Here is a 23,930-nt window from a genome sequence, read left to right as displayed (position 1 = left end):
ATTTCCTTACTTGGGAATCTAGTGTTTTGTCTGCCCTGGGAAGCATGCATTACCTACCTGTATGCTAGTCAGTGAATGTGCTCTACTTACCCCTCTATTCAGGGTGTGTGTGTGTCAGGGGGATTCAGGTATTTGTATAGGTCTCTCTCTGCTTACAGTAGGGTTATGTCCCCATAAACCCATTGTAAGTCGAAAATGTGTTTAACACACCTACCTGGCCTGCCAGAGCACTTCCATTAGCCTACAGCTGGGCGAAACAATCTAGCACAGAGCCTGTTTTATAGTAGAGGGTTGACTGTCTCATATAATTCATTGAATACAGTATTGAACGTGAAGGCAGAGTGGGTGTCTGGTCCAGAGTGATTGTGAGTGTGTCAAGGAGCACATGCCTGACTGCGAGCTCAGATGGTGCCCTTGCGAGGCCTGTCATGAGAGAGGGTCACTGCAGACCACTCACCTGGGGAAGGGCCAACACTGGGAGTGTTCTTTTTCTTAAATTCATGTTACCTTCACAGCACCTTCTGTCCATACATTGGTGTGGTTTCCTTGATGCCTAGAATTTGGGGGCTGGGTTGGGGCTTGCTGCCACTCCAGCTCTGCCTCCCCTGTTTCCCAAAACCCTGAGTTTATTTCCAGCTCTGCTTTCTTTCACTAACTGCCAAGCCTCCTCTCTCCTTCCCTCCCCTAGAAGCACATCTTCTGGAGCCTGACACTCTAGCCAGGCCCCCCTTCCAGGCCCCCATGCCCTCCAGGTCTCATACTTGCCTCCTGGATCCCACACTGCAGCCCCTCTCTGAAGGGGTGTTGCTGCCTGTGAACTGCGCTTGTGGGACCCTGCTGCACCCCCTCTTGTGTCCAGGTGTCCCCTCCTGATTGCTAGCAGGGGCTGTCTCCCTACCTCTGTTGTGTGCATGCTAAGTCCCTTTAGTTGTGTCTGATTCTGAGCGACCCTATGGACTGTCGCCTGCCAGGCTCCTCTGTCCATGAGATTTTTCAGGCAACAGTACTGGAGTGGGTTGCCGTGCCCTCCTCCAAGGGATCTTCCTGACCCAGGGATCGAACCTGTGTCTCTTGTGTCTCCTGCATCAGCAGGGTGTTCTCTACCACTAGCACCACCTGGGAAGCCCCTAGCTCTGCTGGTTCAGGGTTTTTACTGCCCCAGCTTTCTTAAATGAAATCTTGTTGACTTTTGACTCAATGGTCTCCAATTCATTGAGTGGATCCAATCAGTTGGTTACATCCACTCCTTGTTGATCTGTGTGGTTCCAGAAGATACAAGGACGTGTTTTTGTATTTAGGCAGCTACAATTGTCCTATAGGAATCTCAGGTCTCAATGATTAAATTCTGTTTAAAAAAATTAAAGTTTTATGAAGACTGAAATTAAATATAAAAGTTTCTCTTGACAAGTCACGTTGTGTGTGAGTCATTTCTGAGTTTATCCAGTAATTCCTATTCTTAGCTTCCTTGTAATGTTTAAGTATCTCGGTTTGTTTTATTAAAAGATCCAGTCTATACATATCTCCCCTCTACAGGAGACGTGACCCCTTGTCATGCTTGACCCCTCGTCTGGAGCTATTACCAGATAAAAGTCCCATCAGCTTTATGTGCTGTACCTGTTCTTGTAACTTTATTTCAAGAAGTTATGCTTAAATGCAAATACTTTGGTCAGACACGTCTTAAACGTCTCAGATTGTTTCCTGCATTCTAGAATCTGATTCTTTTTTTGTTAAATAGAAATAAAGTGAGACTTTCTCAGAAGATGGAATCGCAGGGTCCAAGGCAGAGCACATGGTGGTCGAGGCTGAACCCCTGCTCGGCTTCTGCCGGCTGCTCTGGGAGTGCTGTGGATCTGGGGCAAAGGGTCGGGAGCTGATGGATACTCGCATGTTTGTCGGCAGTCCGACTCCAAAGCCTACCTCCTTGCAGCCACACCTCTTGTTACTGGTTTGTGAAAAAGCAAAGGATTTGAGTCAAGCAGTTACAGGCACCGTGAGCTGTTGGTGCCCACGGCTCTTGCCTTGGTGTCTCCCCACCCTCACCGCCCATGTGCTCAGTTACAGTTTCCTGGGGCTTCCAGATAGCTTTCACTCATCATGAGGAAAATGCAAGATTTTGGATGAGTGAGGGGTTAATAGTCTTTTGCTTGTAGATGTCATCTGAGCTCTCTGGACGAATAGGGTATGATTTTCCCAGGCTGAGTTTTTCCCTCCTAAACAGGAAGGGGCAGGGAGGAGAGTCAGGGGCTTGGACCCAGCTCTGCTGTTCTGGGCTCCTGGACGATGGGGGCCGGGGTTGGGGGGGCGTGTGCCGCTCTCACCTCATCTCCTCTGCGGAACCTGGGGTAGGGGTGTCAGGCAATCAGATTTTTCCAGCCTGCAGTTAAATATTCTTTTCTCAGCATTTTGACCTCCTTGGTAAGAACGTTATTTTCTTCGTGTTTTCTGGCAGGTTAGTGCCATGTGCTGTTGTTGTTTAGTTGCTAAGTCGTGTCCCACTCTTCTGCGACCTTATGAACTATAGCCCCGCTAGGCTTCTTTGTCCATGGGATTTCCCAGGCAAGAATACTGGAGTGGGTTGCTATTTTCTTCTCCAGACCATCTTCCTGACCCAGAGATCGAACCCGAATCTTCTGGGTCTCTTGCACTGGCAGACGGATTCTTTACCACTGAGCCACCCAGGAAGCCCCCCACGTGCTGTACTGTATCACTTATAGTGTAGACTCCTCACTGAAACTTGTTTCTGTTTTCATGAATCTTCTACCTCAGTTCTAAGGGCTGTGGATAAGAGTCAGTCAAAACTGTTTTTCTTTAAAACTCACAAAAATCAATTTTCACAGGTATAGAACACAGTAGGCATTTGGAGTGACTTAAAAGTAAATTTTTTTAGTTCAAGTTCAGTTTAATCACTCAGTCATGTTTGACTGTTTGCGACCCCATGAGCTGCAGCACGCCAGGCCTCCCTGTCCAATACCAACTCCCAGAGCTTACCCAAACTCATATCCATTGTGTCAGTGATGCCATCCAACCATCTCATCCTCGGTCGTCCCCTTCTCCTCCTGCCCTCAATCTTTCCCAGCATCAGGGTCTTTTCAAATGAGTCAGCTGTTCACATCAGGTGGCCAAAGTATTGGAGTTTCAGCTTTAGCATCATTCCTTCCAATGAACACCCAGGACTGATCTCCTTCAGAATGGACTGATTGGATCTCCTTGCAGTCCAAGGGACTCTCAAGAGTCTTCTGCAACACCATAGTTCAAAAGCATCAATACTTCGGTGCTCAGCTTTCTTCACAGTCCAACTCTCACATCCAGACATGATCACTGGAAAAACCATTGCCTTGGCTAGACGGACCTTTGTTGGCAAAGTTGGCTTTTTAATATGTTATCTAGGTTGGTCATAACTTTCCTTCCAAGGAGTAAGCGTCTTTTAATCTCATGGCTGCATGGAGCCCAAAAAAATAAAGTCTCTCACTGTTTCCCCATTTATTTGCCATGAAGTGATGGGGCCAGATGCCATGATCTTAGTTTTCTGAATGTTGAGCTTTAAGCCAACTTTTTCACTCTCCGCTTTCACTTTCATCAGGAGGCTCTTTAGTTCTTCTTCGCTTTCTGCCATAAGGGTGATGTCATCTGTATATCTAAAGTTATTGATATTTCTCCCGGCAATCTTGATTCTAGCTTGTGCTTCTTCCAGCCCAGCATTTCTCAGGATGTACTCTGTATGTAAGTTAAATAAGCAGGGTGACAATTTTTTCATGAATTCTTTAAGTTGTGTCTGTTTATGACAAGTGAGTTCTCTGGTGCTGTTAACGTCAGCATTTTTCTGGTGATTCTGTTAAGTGAGAGGTGAGGGTCTTGAGTCTCACAGAGTTCACTCATTAGTTTTGTAAAGATCGCTGAACCTGATATCAGGTGTCTGCTCCACCACTGACCTTGGCTGGATGACAAGCCGTTGATCTCCAGGTACAGTGTTTTCCCTTCTGTAATATGGAGACTGCATTCTTCAGTCCATAGGGTCACAAAAAGTCAGACATGACTTCGTGACTGGACGACAACATGGAGATGTCATCTTTTGTGGTCGTTGTAATACTGAAGGTGGCATAAAGCACATGGAAACGTGCAGCATAAGACAGCGTGCTGTAGGCGTTCTATTACTCTTAGCTGAACCTGCTTCTGAAAATAATAGGATAAAGTACATTTTAATTAAGCTAGTTTTATTTGGAAACCTTTAATAAGAATGATTGCACTGTAATTACAGTTCAAGATTCCTGGTACACTTTAGAAAAATAAGACACAGACAGTGGCAAGCCCTTTGTTAGCTCCAAGGAGCTGTGGCTAAGATTGAAAGCTTTCTTGAGTTAGGAATGTCCATCACAATAAGTAGCTTTTTAAAAATGTAGCTTTGAAGTGAAGAATAAGGAGCATGACGCCTGCTCCTTCTGCCGCTTGATTGTTGGTGTGGTTTGCTGCCGTCCTGTCCCTGGCTGGGTGACATACCCACCCGAAGGGGGTTTTTTTAGAGGAGAGGGAGACGGCTTTATTGAGGTGTAATTTACATGCCGTACTATTCACCCGTCCAGAGTGTCCAGTTGAGTAGTTTTTAAGCATATTCGCGAAACGATGCGGTTAGCACAGCAAGTGGTTTTAGCACGTTTTCATCACCCCAGAAAGAAGCTCTGCCCACCCCCTCCATTTCTCTCCAGCACTCCCAGCTCTAGAACCAGCCTGCTGCAGCCCTTTCCAGTACATGGTGGGCTCCCCCGTGACTGGCCCTTCACTCCACATGATGTCGTGAAGGTCATCTGCTTTGTAGCACAATCAGTGCGTCCTTCCGTACATCATTCCTTTTTATTGTCTGATCTGCTCCACTGTGTGTATACCACCTTCATTTATCATTTGTCAGTTGATGGACATTTGGGTTGTGTCTGCTTTTGTCTATCATGAGCTATGCTTCTGTTAACATTTGTGTACAAATTTTTGAGTGGACCGATGTCTTCATCTCTCTTAGGTATGTGCCTTGGTGCAGAATTTGGGGTCATGCAGCAACTATGTGTAACCTTTTGCGCAGCTGCCAGACCTACCCAGGGTAGCTTTTTATACCGTTTGCCACTTGTGCTGGCAGTAAACGAGAGCGCCAGTTTCCTGCATCCTCCCTATCATTTCTTAGTCCTCTCTTTTGATTCTAACCAGCCTGGTGGGAGTAAAGTGCTGTCTTATTTGTGCTTTTGATTTGCATTTCTCTGATGTTTAATGATGTTGAGTATCTTTTCAAGGGCTTATTGGCTATGTCTTTTTTAAGCTTTGGAGAAGTGTCTATTCAGATCTTTTTTTACTTGAATCATTAGTCTTTTTGTTATGGAGTTGTAAGGGTTCTTTATATATTCTAGATACAGATCACTTATGAGGTATACAAATAGTCCAGAGTTTGTATGCCTTCAGTACACGAATCTAGTTACAGTGATCATCCTGACCGACTCTGGGTCCAGCCCTGCAGTGACAACTCCACATGGATTATTTCTTCTGATCTTCATAATAACCCAGAAAAGTTGACTTAAAGCTCAACATTCAGAAAACGAAGATCATGGCATCCGGTCTCATCACTTCATGGGAAATAGATGGAGAAACAGTGTCAGACTTTATTTTTGGGGGCTCCAAAATCACTGCAGATGGTGATTGGAGCCATGAAATTAAAAGACGCTTACTCCTTGGAAGGAAAGTTATGACCAACCTAGGTAGCATATTCAAAAGCAGAGACATTACTTTGCCAAGATCCGTCTAGTCAAGGCTATGGTTTTTCCTGTGGTCATGTATGGATGTGAGAGTTGGACTGTGAAGAAGGCTGAGCGCCAAAGAATTGATGCTTTTGAACTGTGGTGTTGGAGAAGACTCTTGAGAGTCCCTTGGACTGCAAGGAGATCCAACCAGTCCATTCTGAAGGAGATCAAGCCTGGGATTTCTTTGGAAGGAATGATGCTAAAGCTGAAACTCCAGTACTTTGGCCACCTCATGCGAAGAGTTGACTCATTGGAGAAGACTTTGACGCTGGGAGGGATTGAGGGCAGGAGGAGAAGGGGACAACCGAGGATGAGATGGCTGGATGGCATCATGGACTCGATGGACGTGAATTTGAGTGAACTCCAGGAGTTGGTGATGGACAGGGAGGCCTGGCGTGCTGTGATTCATGGGGTTGCAAAGAGTCAGACACGACTGAGCGACTGAACTGAACTGAACTGATAGACTGTGTATTACTCTTAGTTTACACATGCAAGATTGGAGACCCAAAGAAATTAAAGTACTAGTCTGGAGTCAGACGCTCGGTGGTGATTGCCCCAGGTAGAGTCACACGTGATCCGTGCCTGCCCTCTGCAAGCTTCATGGCTGTCCCCCCTCCGGACTGCAGTCAGCCTTGGCCTCGCCCTTGCTTAGTCCTTCCATCCATTTCCTGCTGGGAGTTCCCCTTGGCGTGTGATGTGTGTTGTGCTGAGCCCATCTTGTTCTGGTTCTCTCTCATTCTTTCTTGTTTATAGAGTAGACACACGAGACAGAGGAGCAGTGGGTGTAGAGGCCTCAGCTTGGTGCAGTGGAAACTGAAAGCGATGAGGTTCCCCCACAGGATGTTGTAGAGTGCATTTCCACAGCGTGGGGGCTGGACCCCCGGCCCCTTTCACACCAGGCATTGCAGCCCTTGAGCAGCCTGGTGCATTGCTGCTCCTGCGTCGGGTTTTGTTTTTAAGTCTGAACACAAACAGTGCTCTTGGATGTTAAAAGCATCAACATGTCTTTATCCTTCAAAATTCAGTCTCCTTTGAAAAATATACTTCTCATTCCTCGGGACAAGTAAAACTTCTGTTCACATGCATGGAAAGGACGCTCTTGAGGGTGTAGGCCCTGGGTCCTGCCACAGCGGTATTTGCGTCTCAGTGCTCTGGCATCCTCGCAGGGTGGCGTTTACTCTCTTAGACCTCAGTTTCCTCACCTGGGGCAGCAGGGGTGATCAGAGTGTCCCGTCCGAGCTGCTGGCAAGGTTCTCTAGCACTGGTCTGGCAAGTCGTAAGTGCTTGGTAGATGTCCATTACTTGAGGGATATTTAGGGACATGGATGGTTGTTACTGTAAAACTTAACCTCATCTTTACATTTTTCTCAGAGGAAACACAAGAATAGAAGAGGCTTGTGAAATGTATACCAGAGCTGCGAACATGTTCAAGATGGCCAAGAACTGGAGTGGTATGTACGAAGGTGTTGTTTGTTTGCTTTCCAGGCAAATAACTTTAAAATCACTTTGAAGAAGGACATGACTCTCCGCCTTCCCCTTAGAAAAACTGCTGGCTGTGTGGGTGGGGTGGGGGAGAGGGGCTGTTGATCCAAGGGAGCAAAGCTTGAAATACTGATTGAAGTTTAGGCATAAAGGCGTGTCTGCTTTAGTGTCTGCAAAACACTTACTACAGTGGGCATGTGGTGATTAAAAAGACTTACTATTACTTGGAGTTAAGAAGGGTAACCTTTGCTGTTTACTCATGTGCTTAAATAAATTTAGTACAAGGAATGAAAGTTGAAGTAAAAGTTACTGAAAAAGATGTCAGATAAATAGAAATGCCTGCTTTTCTTTGCCTAAACCTTGGTGGAGACTTTCTAACCTACCTTACCCTGATAACTGATTGTGGTCCCCTGAGAAATGAGGCAGTGGGAGTGTTACTTCTAAACCCCGAGAGACTCCTCATTTTCTAACATAATACTTTTATGCAGGGAAGGTACACAAAATGAAATCAGAATTCTTTTCGAGAAGGGGTGGCTCTTTTCCAACACTGATTCAAGAAGCAGAATCTTTCCTCTACCCCTGGAAAAAAAAAGAGGTTACATGAAGGGGTTTTTCTGTAGTGAAGGTGGACATGGCTTTTGACCAGGCAAGATGTGGGTCTCTGGCCTCGTTGAGCCTGCAGATGACCTGAGGTGGGGGACCTTTCCCTCCCAAAGCACGTTTGTTTCCCCAAGGGCTCTCCTATCTTGACCGAGGTGTCCGAGCCACGCCGAGTCACGTGAACCTAAGGTGTGCAGCCTCTCCACTTGTTTCTAAGGCGGACGCTTCCAAGTCAGTTCCATGAAGTAGATGCTGTTGGCTTAGATGGCCCTGAAAGATCCTGTCTGGCTGTAAAATTCTTTTTAAAACATTTAGATAAGAAAGATATGTTCTGTTTTCAAAGTGCCTTTGCCCCTGAATTATAATGTATTTTAAAAGAGAGGAGAAAAGAGGATTAGTGGTCACCTCTTTTTTTTGGTTCGGGTCCTGTTAGCATTGTTGTTCAGTCACTCAGTCGTGTCTTAACTTCTTGTGACCCCACGGACTACAGCACACCAGGCTTCCCTGTCCTTCCCCATCTCCTGGAGGTTGCTTGAACTCATGTCCATTGAGTCGGTGATGCCATCCAGCCATCTCATCCTCTGTTGTCCCCTTCTCCTCCTGTCCTCAATCTTTCCCAGCATCAGTGTCTTTCCTAATGAGTCGGCTCTTCGCTTCAGGTGGCCAAAGTATTCAAGCTTCAGGTTCAGCATCGGTCTTTCCAGTGAGTATTCAGGGTTGATTTCCTTTAGGATGGAATGGTTGGATCTCCTTGCTGTCCAAGGGACTCTCAATAGTCTTCTCCAACACCACAGTTCAAAAGCATCTGTTCTTCAGGGCTCAGTCACCTTTATGGTCCATGGTCCAACTTTCACATCCATACATGACTGTTGGAAAAACCAGGATCAGATCCAGTAATAATATGTAAAAAGTGATCTTATCTAAAAAGACCTTTTCCTTTGTTTATCTGGGGACCAGATGTTCTAACCTTTGAAAGTTCCTTTCAGAGGAGTGTTACTGTTTATGTAACTGAAGGGGATATATGTATACCCTCACCCCTACCCTTGTGATCTCTTGCCTGGGCTGACATCTCTCTGCCTCTTGACTTTACCTGTTTGTTTTAATGAAGAAACCAAAGTAGCCCTGTTAAATCTCTAGTCAGGTCATGTAATCTCAGGGCAGAGCTATAATCCTTCAAGGTGGCCTTCAGAGTCTAGCTGGTCTCCCATCCTCTCCTCACTCTGGACGCTTCTCCTACCTGCCCACTTCTTCCCCGGCTCCCTCCTCTGACTCTCTGCCTGTGCTGTCCTCTGACACTGTCTTCCCCACCGTAGGGTGTGGCTGGTCCCTATTTTCCTCCAGGCCCTTCTACAAATGTCATCATCCTCTTAGTGAGGTCTCTCCTGGCCATCCCTGGCGGTCCACTCTCCTGGGAAGCCCCTTCCCCTCTTCCCTGATGCCCTTACCACCATCTAGCAAAAATAAGTGAAGTCCATTTGTTTTGTCTGTGCTTTTAGTATGTGCTATCCCTCCCTGGAACATAAACCTTGGATGACCAGCGTGTTTCTGGAAGCTTTCTCTCTGCCCTGCCTGCAGGGCCTGGACCCATATGTGCAGCACAGTAGACAGGTGCTCAGTGTATTTTACAGAGTATTAGGTTCCTTGAATTTGGGACTAACAGATACCACAGTTTATAAAATAAACAACAAGGACCTACCGTATGTCACAAGAAACTAAACTAGGTATTTTATAATAGCCTATAAAGGAAAAGAGTCTGAAAATGAATACACACACACACACAACTGAAACCGTTTGCTGTACATCAAACTAACACAACATTGTGAATCTACTATACCTCAATTTTAGAAGTGGTTAAAAAAGGAAATAATAAACTGAAAGAAAATTAGGTTCTTTGAAATTGTTTCCATGTTGTGGTGGTAGTGATCATGATACCACTGCATCTCATCTCTTTATAGTTTTAGAAGTTATTTTATGAGGATAAAAGAATTTGTCTGATTTGTCTGCTACTCTGCTCTTGAGAGGTCGTCCTGGCAGGAATTAGATGTTTACAGTTGAGGAAACTGGGTCTGAGAATGTGTGTAACTTTATTTTAATAATATGCTCCTTTAAAGATACTTCCACATTGGTAGAGACAGAGGTTAGTGGTGTTTGGACTGAGTGCTCAGATTGAAAAGGTGAGTCAGCAGCTTGTTTTGGAAGGTGGGAGCGTGAAATTGTCAAAGCAGTGCTTTCAATACTGTCCGGGGAAGTGGAGCCAGCCCAGGAGAGCCTGCGTGCTGTGCTGTTACCCCCAGCCAGGAAGGGATGGAACACCATTGGTTCTGGGATGGCCAGCATAGATAAACTGTCAAAAAATGAAATTACTGGTGGGAGGAGGAGAATTAAGTTGTAAAATAAATGATGACATTTCAACCTGGCAAAGCACAGGTGTGCTCTGAGGGCAGATATACATGTAGTTATGGAAATGGCCAGCACGTGAATGTGTTTCTGGGGCCACACTGTCCTGAGCACTTTGCCTAGGAGGTCTGAGTGATGCTACACACTTCTGAGACCCAGCTCATCAGAGCTGCTCTTGGGCTGTTGCATTCCTGAGCTGTGGTGGGAAGTTTCCAGCTACCCGGAGGTCCTAGGTACCTGCCCACCACTTGGCAGCAGCTTGGACCCTCCTCTGGGCTGCCAGGTTCATGATCCACAAAGGTAGGGGTCAAGGCCTGGTGGGCAGGCTTCTCCAGTCCCCCCTCCAATCTTGGGCCAGCGTTGGCTCAGACTGCCAGGGCCCAGGCTACACTGGTGGGTCCATATCTTCAGAAGTGCCCGGAAGTCCTCTTGTCCTGTGCAGAGCAAGACTTGAAGCGGGGTGGTCTGATCTGGGGGCTTGTGATGCTGCTGCTGCTTGTGTTGCCATTTCTCCGGCTATGCCGGCCGAATCAGTAGAAATGGATCCTCCCAGCCTCATGCCTCCTCAGAGACGCCCATCAGTGTGGGGCCTGCACTGGGGACGGAGCTGAGTGCTAAGTGCGCAGTCAGTGTGGACGGAGGCCTGAGGCTGAGAGCAGCGCTTGTTGCTGGCCCATTGGGTCCCAGGCATCTTTGTGGCCACCGGCAGTGACCGGGTCACATGCACGTGTGCCACTGTCAGGACGGGGCCTTCCCCAGGCGTGGGCTGGAGTGGGGCTGCCCCGGGGGTGGCTGCTCCTGTGTTGACTCACTCATGTGTCGTCTTCAGCTGCAGGAAATGCATTCTGTCAAGCCGCCAAGCTCCACATGCAGCTGCAGAGCAAACACGACTCAGCCACCAGCTTTGTGGACGCCGGGAACGCCTACAAGAAGGCGGACCCCCAAGGTGAGCCTCGCACCCCCAGACCTCCCACGAGTTCTGCTGCTGGAGGGAGACGCACTCCCCAACTGTGGAGATTTAGAGATTTTTAACCCTGATCATCTGAAGTTTCTGTGGAGAAATCTGTTAAATTTATCCTGTTGTCAGTACCGTCTTCTGAAACACCATCTATGCTGCATTGTGGACAGTTTTTTGGAAATTAACTTTATCTAAGTCTTCTAATGTTAATTTCATGAGTGTGTACCTTGCCCACTAAGGGAAACAAAGGTTCGTTCCCTTACTTCTGAATAGTTTATGTGGAGATGCAGTGAACGGGAGGTCGTAAAATCCAATAATTACGAACAGTTTATACACACAGCATTCATCTGACTTTTTTAGTATGTGTGCTGCCAAAGCAAGTACTATCTGACTGTTTTAAAAAGCATTTTTCCAAGTGTTGGTTTTGAGGAAAGAATGATCTTGGGTATTTGAAGTGGTGAAGTTTTTCAGATGTCCTTTGTTTTTGAGGTGGAGAAGCGTACACTCTGCAGTTGAAGGCCTGACCTCGCTCCACACATGCCCTGTGGTTGTGGGATCGCCCTCCTGTTTCAGCAGCCCATTTAACACAGAAATCCCGAGTTTACTGACAATCTCACACTGAAATAAGGGCTGTGGTATAAGGATTAGCCGTAGCTTATTTCCAAAGGGGAAAACTGGGCACAGCCCGCGTGCACAGTAGAGTCCTTGCACATCAGCATTTAGTGCCACGCCCGCATGGTGCAGGCACTCAAGCCCTGACGTTCGGGATGCCCTGTGACCTGGGACGTCTGCACGGCAACTGAAGGACCACTGGGAGCCGAAATCTCAGATTCACAAAAAGCGTGTGCTCATGGAAATAGGTCCAGAAAACAGAGGAAAAGGGCATCAGATTCCTAGCTGGGGGATTGAGTGGGATTTTGTGGATAGCTCTTCAATTTTCCTGTATTTTTAAAGGCACAACTATCCATATTTCTTACACAGGTTAGGGGGAAATCGCTTTCATTGTCACTAATCTATTTACTTTCCTGATTCTTCCACTGGGTCTTTTTGCTTTGCTGCCTCTCCAGAGCAGAAGCGGTGCCCTGGGCGCTGCCAGCTGTGTGCCCGCGTTGTAAACGTCTCTGCCCTGTGAGGTGGGCGCTCATTGGCCCTGTGTGCCCGAGTTGTAAATGCCTCTGCTCTATGAGGTTCACTGTTCTGGGAAATCGGTGTTATTCATGAGCTGTCTCTTTTATTAGACTTTTTCTTCCTGTTGATATTTGTTAGTACACCAAAAGTTAGGACCTGTACAAAAAGTAATTGTCTTCCAAAATCACTGCATACACATGATGTCAGTGAGGAAGGAGCTGCCCTCAGGTTTTAGTGGATAGATGCACGGGTGTTGATGCTGGCTTTGGCTCCATTGTCCTGTCTTCTTGATGCAGACTTCCCCGTGAGGTCCTCAGGGTCAGAGTAGGCGTCCCTGAGCCAGCCTCCCCTCCCCACCCTGCCCTCCTCTCTGATGCTGCAGCCGCTGTGTACTGGCTCGTGGAGGGGCCGGGCGTGTGCAGACGTGTGTTTGCTTCTTACCAACCACCCTGCCTCCCATTCGCCCCAGCGGGGCCCCCTTAGCGGTCTAGAAGCCCCCAGGAAGACAGGCTTAGCAAACCCTCTGACTGAATGGATTTTTCATTGTTTCCCTTGAATGCCTTCGCTTCAGAGGCTATCAACTGCTTAAATGCAGCCATCGACATTTACACAGACATGGTAAGACCTGCCTTGCTTGAGCGGCTGTGGGGTGGAGCCCTCGAGACGGCTCACAGTTAACCGGGATGTGACCACTCTGTTTCCTCCCCAGGGAAGGTTCACGATTGCGGCCAAGCACCACATCACCATCGCAGAGATCTACGAGACAGAGCTGGTGGACATTGAGAAGGTGCGCAGATGGGGGGAGCTGGTGGGCGGGGACCCCAGGCGCCCCTGCGGTGGGGATGCGAGGGCAGAGGGAAGCACGCGCAGGTGAGGTCCCCTGGGGACCTCGGGTGGTGGCAGGAAGGCAACCCCTTGCCAGGGCCCCAGGCTGCCTTTGCTCAGATTTGGGACCGCATTTATGTAAAACCAAGCACTGTGGGCAGCAGGCACGCCTCAGGGAGGAATGGCTGGTTCTGTTGGTGGTGGATGCTGAGCTCAGAGATCACCCTCATCCCATGCCTGCGTCCCCCCTGGACTGTTGTCACCCTCCTCGCTTCCTGTCTCACCTCTCCCTTGGCCAGTGGGCATGGTGCTGCCTGGTGCTCTCACCCCTGCCCGTGGCTGCTTCCTCCCCTTCTCGGGGGGCTGGGCTCTCATCCCCTCCCTGCCCTCGCTCCAGCGGTCCTCGGCGCTCACACAGCTTCACGGCCTGCAGTGCTCTGTGTCTGGCAGCAGCCCATCCGCGTCAGCAGTGGTCAGGTGGTCCCTCCACTACTCACAGCCTCGGGGCCCGCCCCCTCCCCCAGCACCTCTCCCCTGTTCCTCGTGTGGTGGCCACCTGACCTCTCCAGAGCCTCTCGTGTGTCAGGCGTCTTCTGCCTCAGGGCCTGTGGCTGCTGTTCCCTCTGCTCTGAGCTCTTCTACCACACGCCAGTTCTACAGAGCTTTGCCTGTTTGATACTGTGATAGGAACTGTCCCAGTGGCCTCATGAAAACTGGGACTTCTGCCCTCTCCAGGACACACCCATCGCCCCCCACCTCGGGGCCCCCTTACAGGCACTCTGATGGCCCGCTCACCACCCCTGTCTCGCTCTCTCCCCCCATTGCAGTGGGTGCCCCACACCAGCCCGAGCCTGCCTCTGGTATACCAGTGTGTCTGAGACCCTGGCTCTGCTGAGTGAGCCGAGGGTGCCTTCCCCACCAGAGCAGATGGGATCCCCGGTGGGGTGGCCCCTCAGGACTGCCGTGGGACAGGCAGCTTCCCACTCTGACTTCACAGGGATGTCCCTGGTGGTCAGGCAGCCCAGAACTCACTGGCTTGTGTCATGGACGGTCTCTGGGCCATCCCTGTCTGCTGTGCCCTGCTCTTCTGAGGCCACCCTCAGACCTTGACCACATCAGGGCTGTGTGCCGTGTCTCCTGGGGAGGTTTTCGCTGACCCAGGAGCAGGTGGTGAACCCTGGCTCTGAGCCTGTCTTTGCGACTCTGAGTCTGCAGAGTTGATGGCAGAGCAGGGGTCGCGGGGCCGAGATGCTTGTCTGGTCAGGGTGTCTGGAGCGGGCTTGGTCTTTACTGAGTCTGAGCTGTCCTGAGAAGGGTGAGTGCTGATGGGCAGAGTGTCCAGCCAGCCGAGGCTGCTGTGTCCTCTCCTGACCTCAGCATTCAGTTTTCGGTCTGAAGGGCGAGGTCTCAGGCAGCCTCTTCACCACATGTGTCTCTGTGAGATTCAGGTTGGCTAAAATGATCTGTGGTGAATTCCTGGTTTTCTTTTTGTTTAACAGTGTTGACAGTTTGTTGCGGGAGTTTCTGTAGCCCGTCATGTCTCTCCTAGTGCTGCTGCTGCTCTGCCGGTTGCTCACGGGCCCTGACGGGGTGGGGGGTGTCAGGGTCAGGGGTGTCAACAGTGTGGGGTGAAGGCACGTGGAGCAGCTCACCTCTCCTTTGGGCTCCTGTATCTAGAAAACATCCTTGTCCTCACCTCCCTGGTGGGACTCTCCAGATTGGGTTGATGGCACATGACATTTGTTTGAAAAATCAGTTACACTAAGGCACCTTGTGTCTGATTCATTTCATGAGTGAGTTTCTTCCCTGTTAATGTGGCCACAGTGTGTCCCTGGTTCACTCGGATTTTAGCTGGCGAACAGGGGCATGTGAAGTTCTGTAAACTTTATTTCTTCTTTGACTTCAAGTAAAACATTAGTGTGGTAACAGTCTGTGATCATCAGTGGCCCAGAGGAGCCCTGGTTCAGGTCCCTGGAGAACGGGGTTTTCTCTTGTCTGTGTTAGCATAGAGTAAGTGTCTGTAGGGTAGGGTAGGCTTCTCAGGGTGTAGGGTCTAGAAGAATGATCCATCTGAAGGCTGTTTCACCTACACAGTGGGCTCTAGAGCTTGACTCTCAGCCACTGTGTTGTCTGTAAGGCCCTGGTGGGGACTGCAGTCCTGGAGCCCCGTCTCTGCCTTCAGGGCCCAGTGCTCTCCAGCATGCTGTGGCTTATCAGGCTCCCCAGGGAGGAGTATAGTGGTCGCTTTATCCAAATTAGAGGGTAATAATTTTGTCTGGATTTATTGTTACATACGCTGTGTGTTCTTGATAGTTGATATTTATTATCATCCTTGAGGGCTTCTCAGGTGGTACTAGTGGTAAAGAATCCTGCCAATGTAGGAGACGCAAGAGATGCAGGTTCAATCCCTGAGTCGGGAAGATCCCCTGGAGAAGGGCATGGCAACCCATTCCAGTATTCTTGCCTGGGGAATTCCATGGACAGAAGTGCTTGGTGGGCTACAGTCGATGGGGTTGCAAAGAGTCAGACATGGCTGAAGCCACTGAACACACAGGCACACCCTCCAGAACAGCAGTCCCATTGTTCCAGGCCAGCCCCGCTCCTCAGATTTTAGGTGGTGAGAGCAGAAAGGTGAGTAGTTTGCTGCCTCCTTGGAGTGCGGGCACACAGCCTGGTTCCCTGCACGGTGACTTGGTCTTGTTTCCCATACTTATCCCATCATTACAGTGGGAAGGAGTGCCAAGTACTTTAGAGGATGCGGACAATTCAGAGACGATGTTTGACTAGTTAGAAATTCACGGAAAACCTGGTGGTATTGTGAGCAGGACGCCTGTGCAGTACAGCTGCCTTTGTCCGCTCAGCACCTGTTTGCTGGGCACTGACTGTGACGGGCACCGCACTGGGTCTTCACCCTCAGTGTTCACAGGGTGGTGGGGAGGGAAGTCCCTGGCAGTGTGTGTGCCATGGCTCTGCCCCTGCTCCAAAGGAGTCGATGCCAGGTGCTTCTTTCAGGTATATGTTTTTTATGGCTGTTTTTAAATATGCTATTTCATAAAGAACTTTTCTTATTGAAACTTCCTGTCATTATTCTTATCTTAGCACAGTAGCCCATTATATTAAATCACTTAAATTGTTCCCAGTTTTTCTGCTATTATCAGTTATACTCAGAAAACTTGTATGGGAGTGTGTTAGTGAGGGAGGGCTGCATGGCTGACCCGTAGACCCCACGTGTCGTGACTCCACACAGAAGTGTCTGCTTCACAAATGGGCTCCAGTGCCCTGCAGTCCAGTAGAGGCTGACGTGGCTCCAGAGGTGGCTTTGCTCCCTGGTCATTCCGCCCACGGGAGAGGGCCCAAGGCCCTGCAGTCAGTTCTGTGGGGTTCCCAGTGACCCCAGCCTGAGGGCTCTTCTGATGGGGTTCCCCTGCATCCCCACGGCCCCCTCTCAGATCCTTGGGACTGCCCTGCAGACACTGCTGGCCTGAGTCCATGTCAGGCCTTGCCTCCTCTCTACTCCTTGGGTGAACTGGATGTTTAAGGCAGAAGTGTGCACATCTACTGCCTGTTTTACGCCCACAAACTAAGGACAGTCCTTACATTTTGTGATCACTGGTGGGAAGAATATTGCATGGCACATAAAGTGTGTGGGGTTGAAATTCCACCATCCACAGTCAGGTCTCCAGGCACAGTCCTGCCCGTTCACGTCTGTGTCCTTGGTGGCGGCCTCTGTGCTGCTGTGGGAGAGCCATGGGGCAACGGATGGAATGGCTCACGAAGCCATTGTGTGTGTCATGAAGGCTGCTACAGACCCGCTTGGCCCACCCCTACTGAAAACGCAATCTGACTACTCTTGCCAGTTGGGGTATAGAAGACGTTGGCCTTTTCAATCTTATGAGGTTCTGTCCTCGTATAATTGCCTACAAACTAGCTGATCTTTCCAGAGTTCTCTCTTACAAAGCCTTGCTGAAAACCAGGCGCTGTTGTCTGTCTCTTCCCTTAGAATTCCTGCTCCAGCAGCACGGGTTCTGCTTGGAGTCATCGGGTGCTTTATTTCACTGTGTCTTATGCCACAGCATGACCAGGGCTTCTAGCTCTCCAGACTGCAGCCTGTTTCCTCTCCACCTGACAGTTCACAGCACCCCCATCTAGATGGAAGGCAACACCCTGATTCTACAGGATCCCTAGGTCTCGTAGGAATGTCTATGCTGCTGCAGCAAGCCATAGAGCTGAGTGGAATAGCTCAACTCTGTCACCACTTAGGGTTTGGCAGTGGTGGGGACACCACTTGGGAACCGGGCTGACAGAAAGGCTGCCATCTTCAGCTTATGGCTTCCAGCGTCACTAGACGTGGTCATTGCCTTCAGCTCATAGGAAGGGGACAGGCCTGGAGCAGGCTACAGAGTCAACTGTATGGACCACGCCTGGAGGTGGGCCACAGCATGTCTGTTGACATCCCCTTGGAGAGGATGGGTCACGTGGCTGCCCCTGACTGTCACAGACCTGGGGAAATGGGGTGGTGGGCATTTGTCTGGGTCGGGGGTCAGGAAGAAGAGAGTCTGGTGGATGGCAAGCCACCTGCCACCAGGTTTCTGGAAGCACATGCTTTTTTGTGTTCCCAAAATAAAGCAAGCCGGATTATGAAAGTTGTGCTGTTGAAAAGGGTTTTTATAGGAAAAAAATACCTGTGCAAATGTAAATGCAACTCTTCAAACAAGTAGTTTGAATAAAACGTGTGTTTTCAGGCTATCGCCCATTACGAGCAATCAGCCGATTATTACAAGGGGGAGGAATCCAACAGGCAAGTATTGTTTTTCTTACAATTTTGTGATATGTGATGAAAGGTTCTGATAGTTTTGTGATGTGTGAGGAAAGTTTCTGATAGATTTATGACATGTGATGAAAGGGTCTGATAGATTTGTGTCATGTGATGAAAGGTTCTGATTTGTGATGTTTGATGAAAGGTTCTGACAGTTGTGTGACATGTGATGAAAGGTTCTGACAGTTGTGTGACATGTGATGAAAGGGTCTGACAGTTTTGTGATGTGTGATGAAAGGCAAACCTCTGCTTTTTCTCTGGGGTCTCTTGCACTGGACCTGGTGAAGGTGCGTTGAGGTGTCTTGTCATTTTTCCCTGGGACTGTTACCCTGCCCTGGTTCTTGGTTTCAGCTCGGCTAACAAATGTTTGCTGAAAGTGGCTGCATATGCCGCCCAGTTGGAGCAGTACCAGAAGGCCATCGAGATCTTCGAGCAGGTGAGGCTGCTGTCTGCGCAGCTTTGAGCAGAAGGCCCGCTAGAGTTCACGTGCTGGTGTTTTGTTCAGGATTCTGCATCATGTGTTCACACGGGCTGTTGATCTTTAATTTCCTCTTGTGATGTCTTTGGTAGCAAGGTCATACTGGCCTCACAATGAGTTAGGAAGAGTCCTCTCCTCTTCTATTTTTTAGAAGAGTTTGTAGAGGATTGGTGTTAATTCTTTAGATATTTGGTAGAATTCAGTGGTTTTCTGTACTGTTTTTCTATTTTCATCGATTCCTTCTGTTATCTTGACTTCTGTCCTCTACTTTCTTTGGGTTTATTCTGCTCTTCTCTTGTAGGGCATTGATGGTGGAAGCTTAACTTGCGGATTTTCCTCTTTGCTGTGTGGGCATTTTTAGTGCCGTCAGTTTCCCTCGAAGTGCTGCTTTGTCTGTCACGATTCTGTGACATTGTTTTATCTTTATTTATTTTTATAATAGCAATAAATTATTGATTTCCCTGGGTTTTTTAATAAGTGTCTTGTTTAGTTTCCAAGTGTTTGGAGATGTCCCTGTTATCTTTGTTTTTGGTTTCTAGTTTGATCCTGTTGTGGCTGGAAAGTGCAGTCTGTGGTTTCAGTCCTTGTAAGTTTGTTTTATGTTCTGTGGTGCTGCTGTTGCTGGGTGACGTGTTCTACAGATGTTGATAAGCTGCTCGTGGTTGATGGTGTTGGGTTCCTCTGTATACTTGCCGATTTTCTGTTTCTGTTGTTAAGAGTGGAGTGCTGCAGTCTCTGTCACTGTGGATTTGTCTAGCTTGCATTTCCGTCAGTCTTTGCTTCATGCTGTTCTGCAGCTCTGTTTGTCGCATGCTTATTTAGGGTTGCTGTGTCTTGCTGCTTTGGCCCTTTTATCATATAATGCCCCCTTCTGTCTCTGGTAATTCTCTTTGCTCTGAAGTCTTTGATACTAAATATAGCCTCTCCTGCTTTCTTTTGATTAATGTGTATATGACATATCTTTATGCATTCTTTTTTCTTTCACTCTGCCTGTGTTGTTACAGTTGAAGTGAGTTTGTTGTAGACAGTGTAGAGTTAGGTCTTGTTTTTAAGTCTACTCTGCCAGTTTCTTTTAATTGGTGTATTTGGACCATTCACATTTAATGTAATTATTGACATATTACAATTGAAGTCAGCCATTTTATTTTTTTTGTTTTCTGTTTATCTGGTTTTTGTTTTGCTGTTTCTTTTTTCCTGCCTTAGAGGGGGTTGCTTGATTATCTAAAGTATTTTTGAGTATCTCTCTCTAAATAGCCTTTGTAGTGTTTTGCTCTAGGTGTTACATTTACATACTGTATCACAGGGTAATGATGTCATTTTTTTCAGTTCCAATGAAATACAGAAACCTTACTTACTTTCTGTTCCTTTATCCTCCCCCATTCAATATATAATTGTCTTTAGTATTTCCTCTACACACTTTTAGAAACACATCAGTCACTATTACAATTTTTACCTCAGTCACCCAATTTAATTTACAAAACTGAGGAGGGGAGGAAAGGCCCATCGTATTTTCCCATATCTTGCTTACTGTGTTCTCTCTTCGTGATGTTTCAGGATCTCTTCCCGCATTTTGCTCTACTTGAGGGCAACGTTTGCCATTCTTTTAGGGGAGGTCTGCTTGTGACACATTCTTCTGGTGTCTCTTCGCCTGTGAATGTTTTGATTTCCCCTTCATTCCTGAAGCTGGGTATACAGTTTTCCCTGGGCATACAATTCTGGGTTGACAGCTCTTTTTCAGCACTTAAGAAATGTGCCCTTATGGCTGGCTTAGTTTCTGATGAGAGGTTTACTGTCATCCAGGCTGTTTTCCCTGTAGGTGTGGTGGCGTTTCTCTCTGTCACTTTCAAAATGTTTTCCTTTGTCTTCAATTTTCAGAAGTTTGTATGGCTTAGCAAGGGTGTTTTTGTTGTGATTTTGTTTGGAGTCACTAAACTCCTGGAATCTGTAGGTTTACGTTTCTTGGCAAATTTAGGAAATTTTCAGCTACTATATTTTCAAGTGATTTTTAGCCACTCCCTTCTCTCCCCTCTGGGACTCAGACGGCCCAGATGCCAGGCCTTGCTTTATCGTCACACACATCCCAGTGCTCTGCTCCTCTTTTCTCAGTCTGTCTTCCCTCTACTGCTCAGACCGAGTAATTTCTAATGTTCTGCCATCAGTTCTCTGAGTCCTCCCTCTCTTCCATGGGTTCTGCTGTTGAACCCATCCATTTTTTATGTCAGCTATTATGTATTTCAGTTCTGAAGTTTCTGCTCATTTCTTCTTTGTATCTTTTAGGGCTTTTTGCTGAAAATTTTTTTTCTTTCTTTACTGATGCTTTGGTTTTCCCTCTGGTCCCAAGCACTTTTGTAATGGCCAGTGGAAACATTTTAGGAGGATTCCTTTAACATCTATTAGATAATTCTAACATCTCTTCTATGTGAGAACTATTGTTTATTAGTTACCCTTTTTTTCATTCAACCTGAGTTGTTCCCTTTTCTTGGTATTGCAAGTCAGTTTTACTTGAAAACTGGGTATTTTCACATTTTGTTATAGGACAGGGTCTTGTTTAAACTTCCTCTCTCAGCTGGTCTTCTTTGACACTGAAGGGGTATGACTTGTTCCTGCCAGGTGGAGGTATAGGACCAGGCTCTCCACCTGGCCTCCTGGTTCTTAGCAGGTGATGGTAAAGCCAGGTGTGCTGGGAGGCGAGGATGCCTCATTCCCTCTAGGAGAAATGGTGCAAACCCCACATGGGCTTCAAAGGCCTCTGTGGTGGGGCCACAGGCTGGCTTCTAGTTGGCTCCCTTGGCAGGAGAGTTGAGCTCTCTGGCCAGTCCCAGGAGGACAGGCGTCCCATCTCTCTCTGGCATTTGCTGCTGTGGGTGGGGTGGGCCAGAGCAGGTGTCATCTGAGCCTTCCCTGTCTTGTGCACTGCTCCTGTCCTGGTCCTCTGGCTGGAGAAAGCAGACGTCCGTCTGTTCCCTCACTCTTATTTTTTTTCTTTGCCTCACCCACTGGCATTTATGGGTTGTTGGCTTTTTCTGTTCCAAGTCAGGGGTTTATGCAAGAAAAAGCAGGCAACTCCCTGCCGTTTGCCCTGTGCCCCATGCTGGTCTGCTCCTCGCTCTGCGTTTTAGTCTCCTGATGTTAATTTTCTATAAAAGGATCAAGGCTTTTAGTTGTACTTAGTGGGAGGACAGAAGACAGCGAGTCTATTCCATCCTCCTGGAAATGGAATTCTGAGTCGCTTTTAACAGGTTCAGCACTTTATGTCTCAAATACTGTTTCCTGTCTAGTAACATTTCTGGTACATGACTTTGGATTAAAAGAATGGATTTCATAGCTTCTCTAACATAAGACGCAGAGAGAGCACTTGCTAAAGAGCAGGTGAGGGTCAGCGTGCTTTTTGTAGGAGAGCCGACCTTTTCACTCTGATCCCACTTTCTTGCCTAGATTGGGGCCAACACCATGGATAACCCTCTGTTGAAGTACAGTGCAAAGGATTACTTCTTTAAAGCTGCCCTCTGCCACTTCATAGTGGATGAGCTGAACGCCAAGGTGAGGCGCCCTGAGGCACAGCTTCTGATGTGCTTCATTCATCCTGAACGCGGGTGCTCAGCTGTCAGCCAGAGCAAAACTGCGCTGTATCCATGAAAAACAAGACAGGGATGAATCCCTGACCCCATCCTGGCTGTCCTGCGGCCCCTGGAATCCCAGCTGTCAAGGCTCTTAAAGCAACCCAGGGGCCACACCTCGTTCAGTAGTTTGGTTTAAAGAAATCAGGGGGCTGAGGGGAGACAGGAAAAGTAGAATCATGTCTTTTTTAAAACTCAGAAGTGGAGTTGGAGTGAGAAGTGAAAAGCAGAGTGAAGGCTGGAGGCAGAGGCGAGGACAGGGTTGGGGTTTGGGCCCTGGCGTCTGGGCCCTGGCGTCTGGGCACAGCATCCGTCCAGTGCACGAGAGCAGACCCCTGCCCTGGGAGGTTTGACGATGACATCTGTCTCGTGTGGTCTTCTCCACAGCAGCCTCTTTCAGAAAAACTGGTTTAGAAGTTTATTTTTAACTGAAGTTGAAATTAAAAATAAGTAGATTTGATCAGTACAGGTTGCTTTTGATGTTGAGTGTAACAGTTAAACAGGATGTAAATAAATTGTTTTGATGTTAATAGAATGTCAAAGCTTCATTTTCTGGTTCAGTGACTCAGATGTTAACAAGTCGTTTTCTTCCTCAGCTTGCTCTTGAGAAATACGAGGAAATGTTTCCAGCATTCACTGACTCTAGAGAATGCAAATTACTGAAAGTGAGTAAGTGGGATTGGAATCTAGCAACATTTTAACCCTGTGAAGCCGTGAGTCCTGCTCTCGCACGCTAGGCCTCAGATGCCGTTAGGGCCGGGTGCACACCATGCTCTGAATTGGGCGGATCAGAAATGTTAGCACAAGCCTGGATCCCTGACCTGGGTGCCTCTTGTATTGGAAAACTTCCCCATTTTTGTAAGTCATTTGGCAGCATCAGTTAGTGTAGTATGAAGGCTGTTTCTCTGTTTAAAGTATTCACTCATAGATGGAACTTTTTAGCCAACCAAGATAATTTTTCTGTATTTATATTCCCAGAAACTTCTAGAAGCTCATGAAGAACAGAACAGTGAAGCTTACACAGAAGCAGTAAGTTCCCCTTTGGGATTTAGTGTGTTCTCTGAAAGTTTACATTGTAGATACAACTTCTCTTTTTCATTGTGTAAATGCTAAACATCTATTTGGACATTATTGTGCTATATCTGTGTTGTTTTCCAAAAGAAATGTTTTTAGATTCCACCAACCTTCAAAATTAAGACAGTCTATGAGCTCTGCTGACTTTAGCTGCAAGGCAAATATATATCACATACAGTTATGATTTATTTGGCTATTTTCTATGGAAAATAATCTGATCCATAAATAAGTGTGAAGTAATATCAGTTAAATCAGTTAAATTTAAAACATAAAAATAAAGCAGTGAGAGTTTGTTATATTCTTGGCATAAAATGGAAAAAAATTTTTTTACATTCACCAATTTCCTGTTTTCCCATATTTTTCCATCTTACGTTTAGAATCAAAGTGAATTTCTTAGTGCCCTTCAGTAATTCATTCAACCTGGCTTTGAAGCCATGGTGGGAGGGCGAGTTTCCCCCTTTAACTTTTGCTACAAAACCATTTTCACCCTGTGAAAGTCCATTCTTTAATGACTCATGGAAGTGAGTTGAAGGAATTTTTCCTTTTGGTCTCTCTCTGCAACTGTGTTTTGTGTTCATTGGAGACTGGAGCCACATTAATTTTCCACATCCCTTTGTCCTTATACAAAGTCTTACGTCCTTTGTCATGTTAAACGTGCTCTTTGTCCAGTTACAAAGGCTGCTGTGGATTTTTGCCACAGCATGTTAGCATAAGAGCAATGTAAAAAGCTCTTAATGAAGAAAATTGTAAACTAGAATGAATGATTTTAGAGTTAGTATGGTGT

General features: G+C 47.4%; 1 protein-coding gene across 1 annotated transcript in view; it reads left to right on the top strand.

The window, feature by feature from the left end:
* The window catches only part of NAPB (NSF attachment protein beta), a 34,709-nt gene that overhangs the window by 8,497 nt on the left and 2,282 nt on the right, over positions 1–23,930 (top strand). Inside the window, exons 2-10 of the mRNA XM_069546512.1 lie at positions 7,143–7,222; positions 11,080–11,196; positions 12,908–12,954; positions 13,046–13,123; positions 17,904–17,959; positions 18,329–18,413; positions 21,891–21,995; positions 22,669–22,737; positions 23,051–23,101. Coding sequence (XP_069402613.1) covers positions 7,143–7,222; positions 11,080–11,196; positions 12,908–12,954; positions 13,046–13,123; positions 17,904–17,959; positions 18,329–18,413; positions 21,891–21,995; positions 22,669–22,737; positions 23,051–23,101 — 688 coding nt within the window. The remainder of the gene's footprint in view (positions 1–7,142; positions 7,223–11,079; positions 11,197–12,907; positions 12,955–13,045; positions 13,124–17,903; positions 17,960–18,328; positions 18,414–21,890; positions 21,996–22,668; positions 22,738–23,050; positions 23,102–23,930) is intronic.

This window comes from Ovis canadensis, chromosome 13, assembly GCF_042477335.2.
Source record: "Ovis canadensis isolate MfBH-ARS-UI-01 breed Bighorn chromosome 13, ARS-UI_OviCan_v2, whole genome shotgun sequence".
Lineage (NCBI taxonomy): Eukaryota > Metazoa > Chordata > Mammalia > Artiodactyla > Bovidae > Ovis > Ovis canadensis.
The sequence above is the reverse complement of the archived record's forward strand: the minus strand, read 5'-3'. Positions and strand labels throughout refer to the sequence as shown.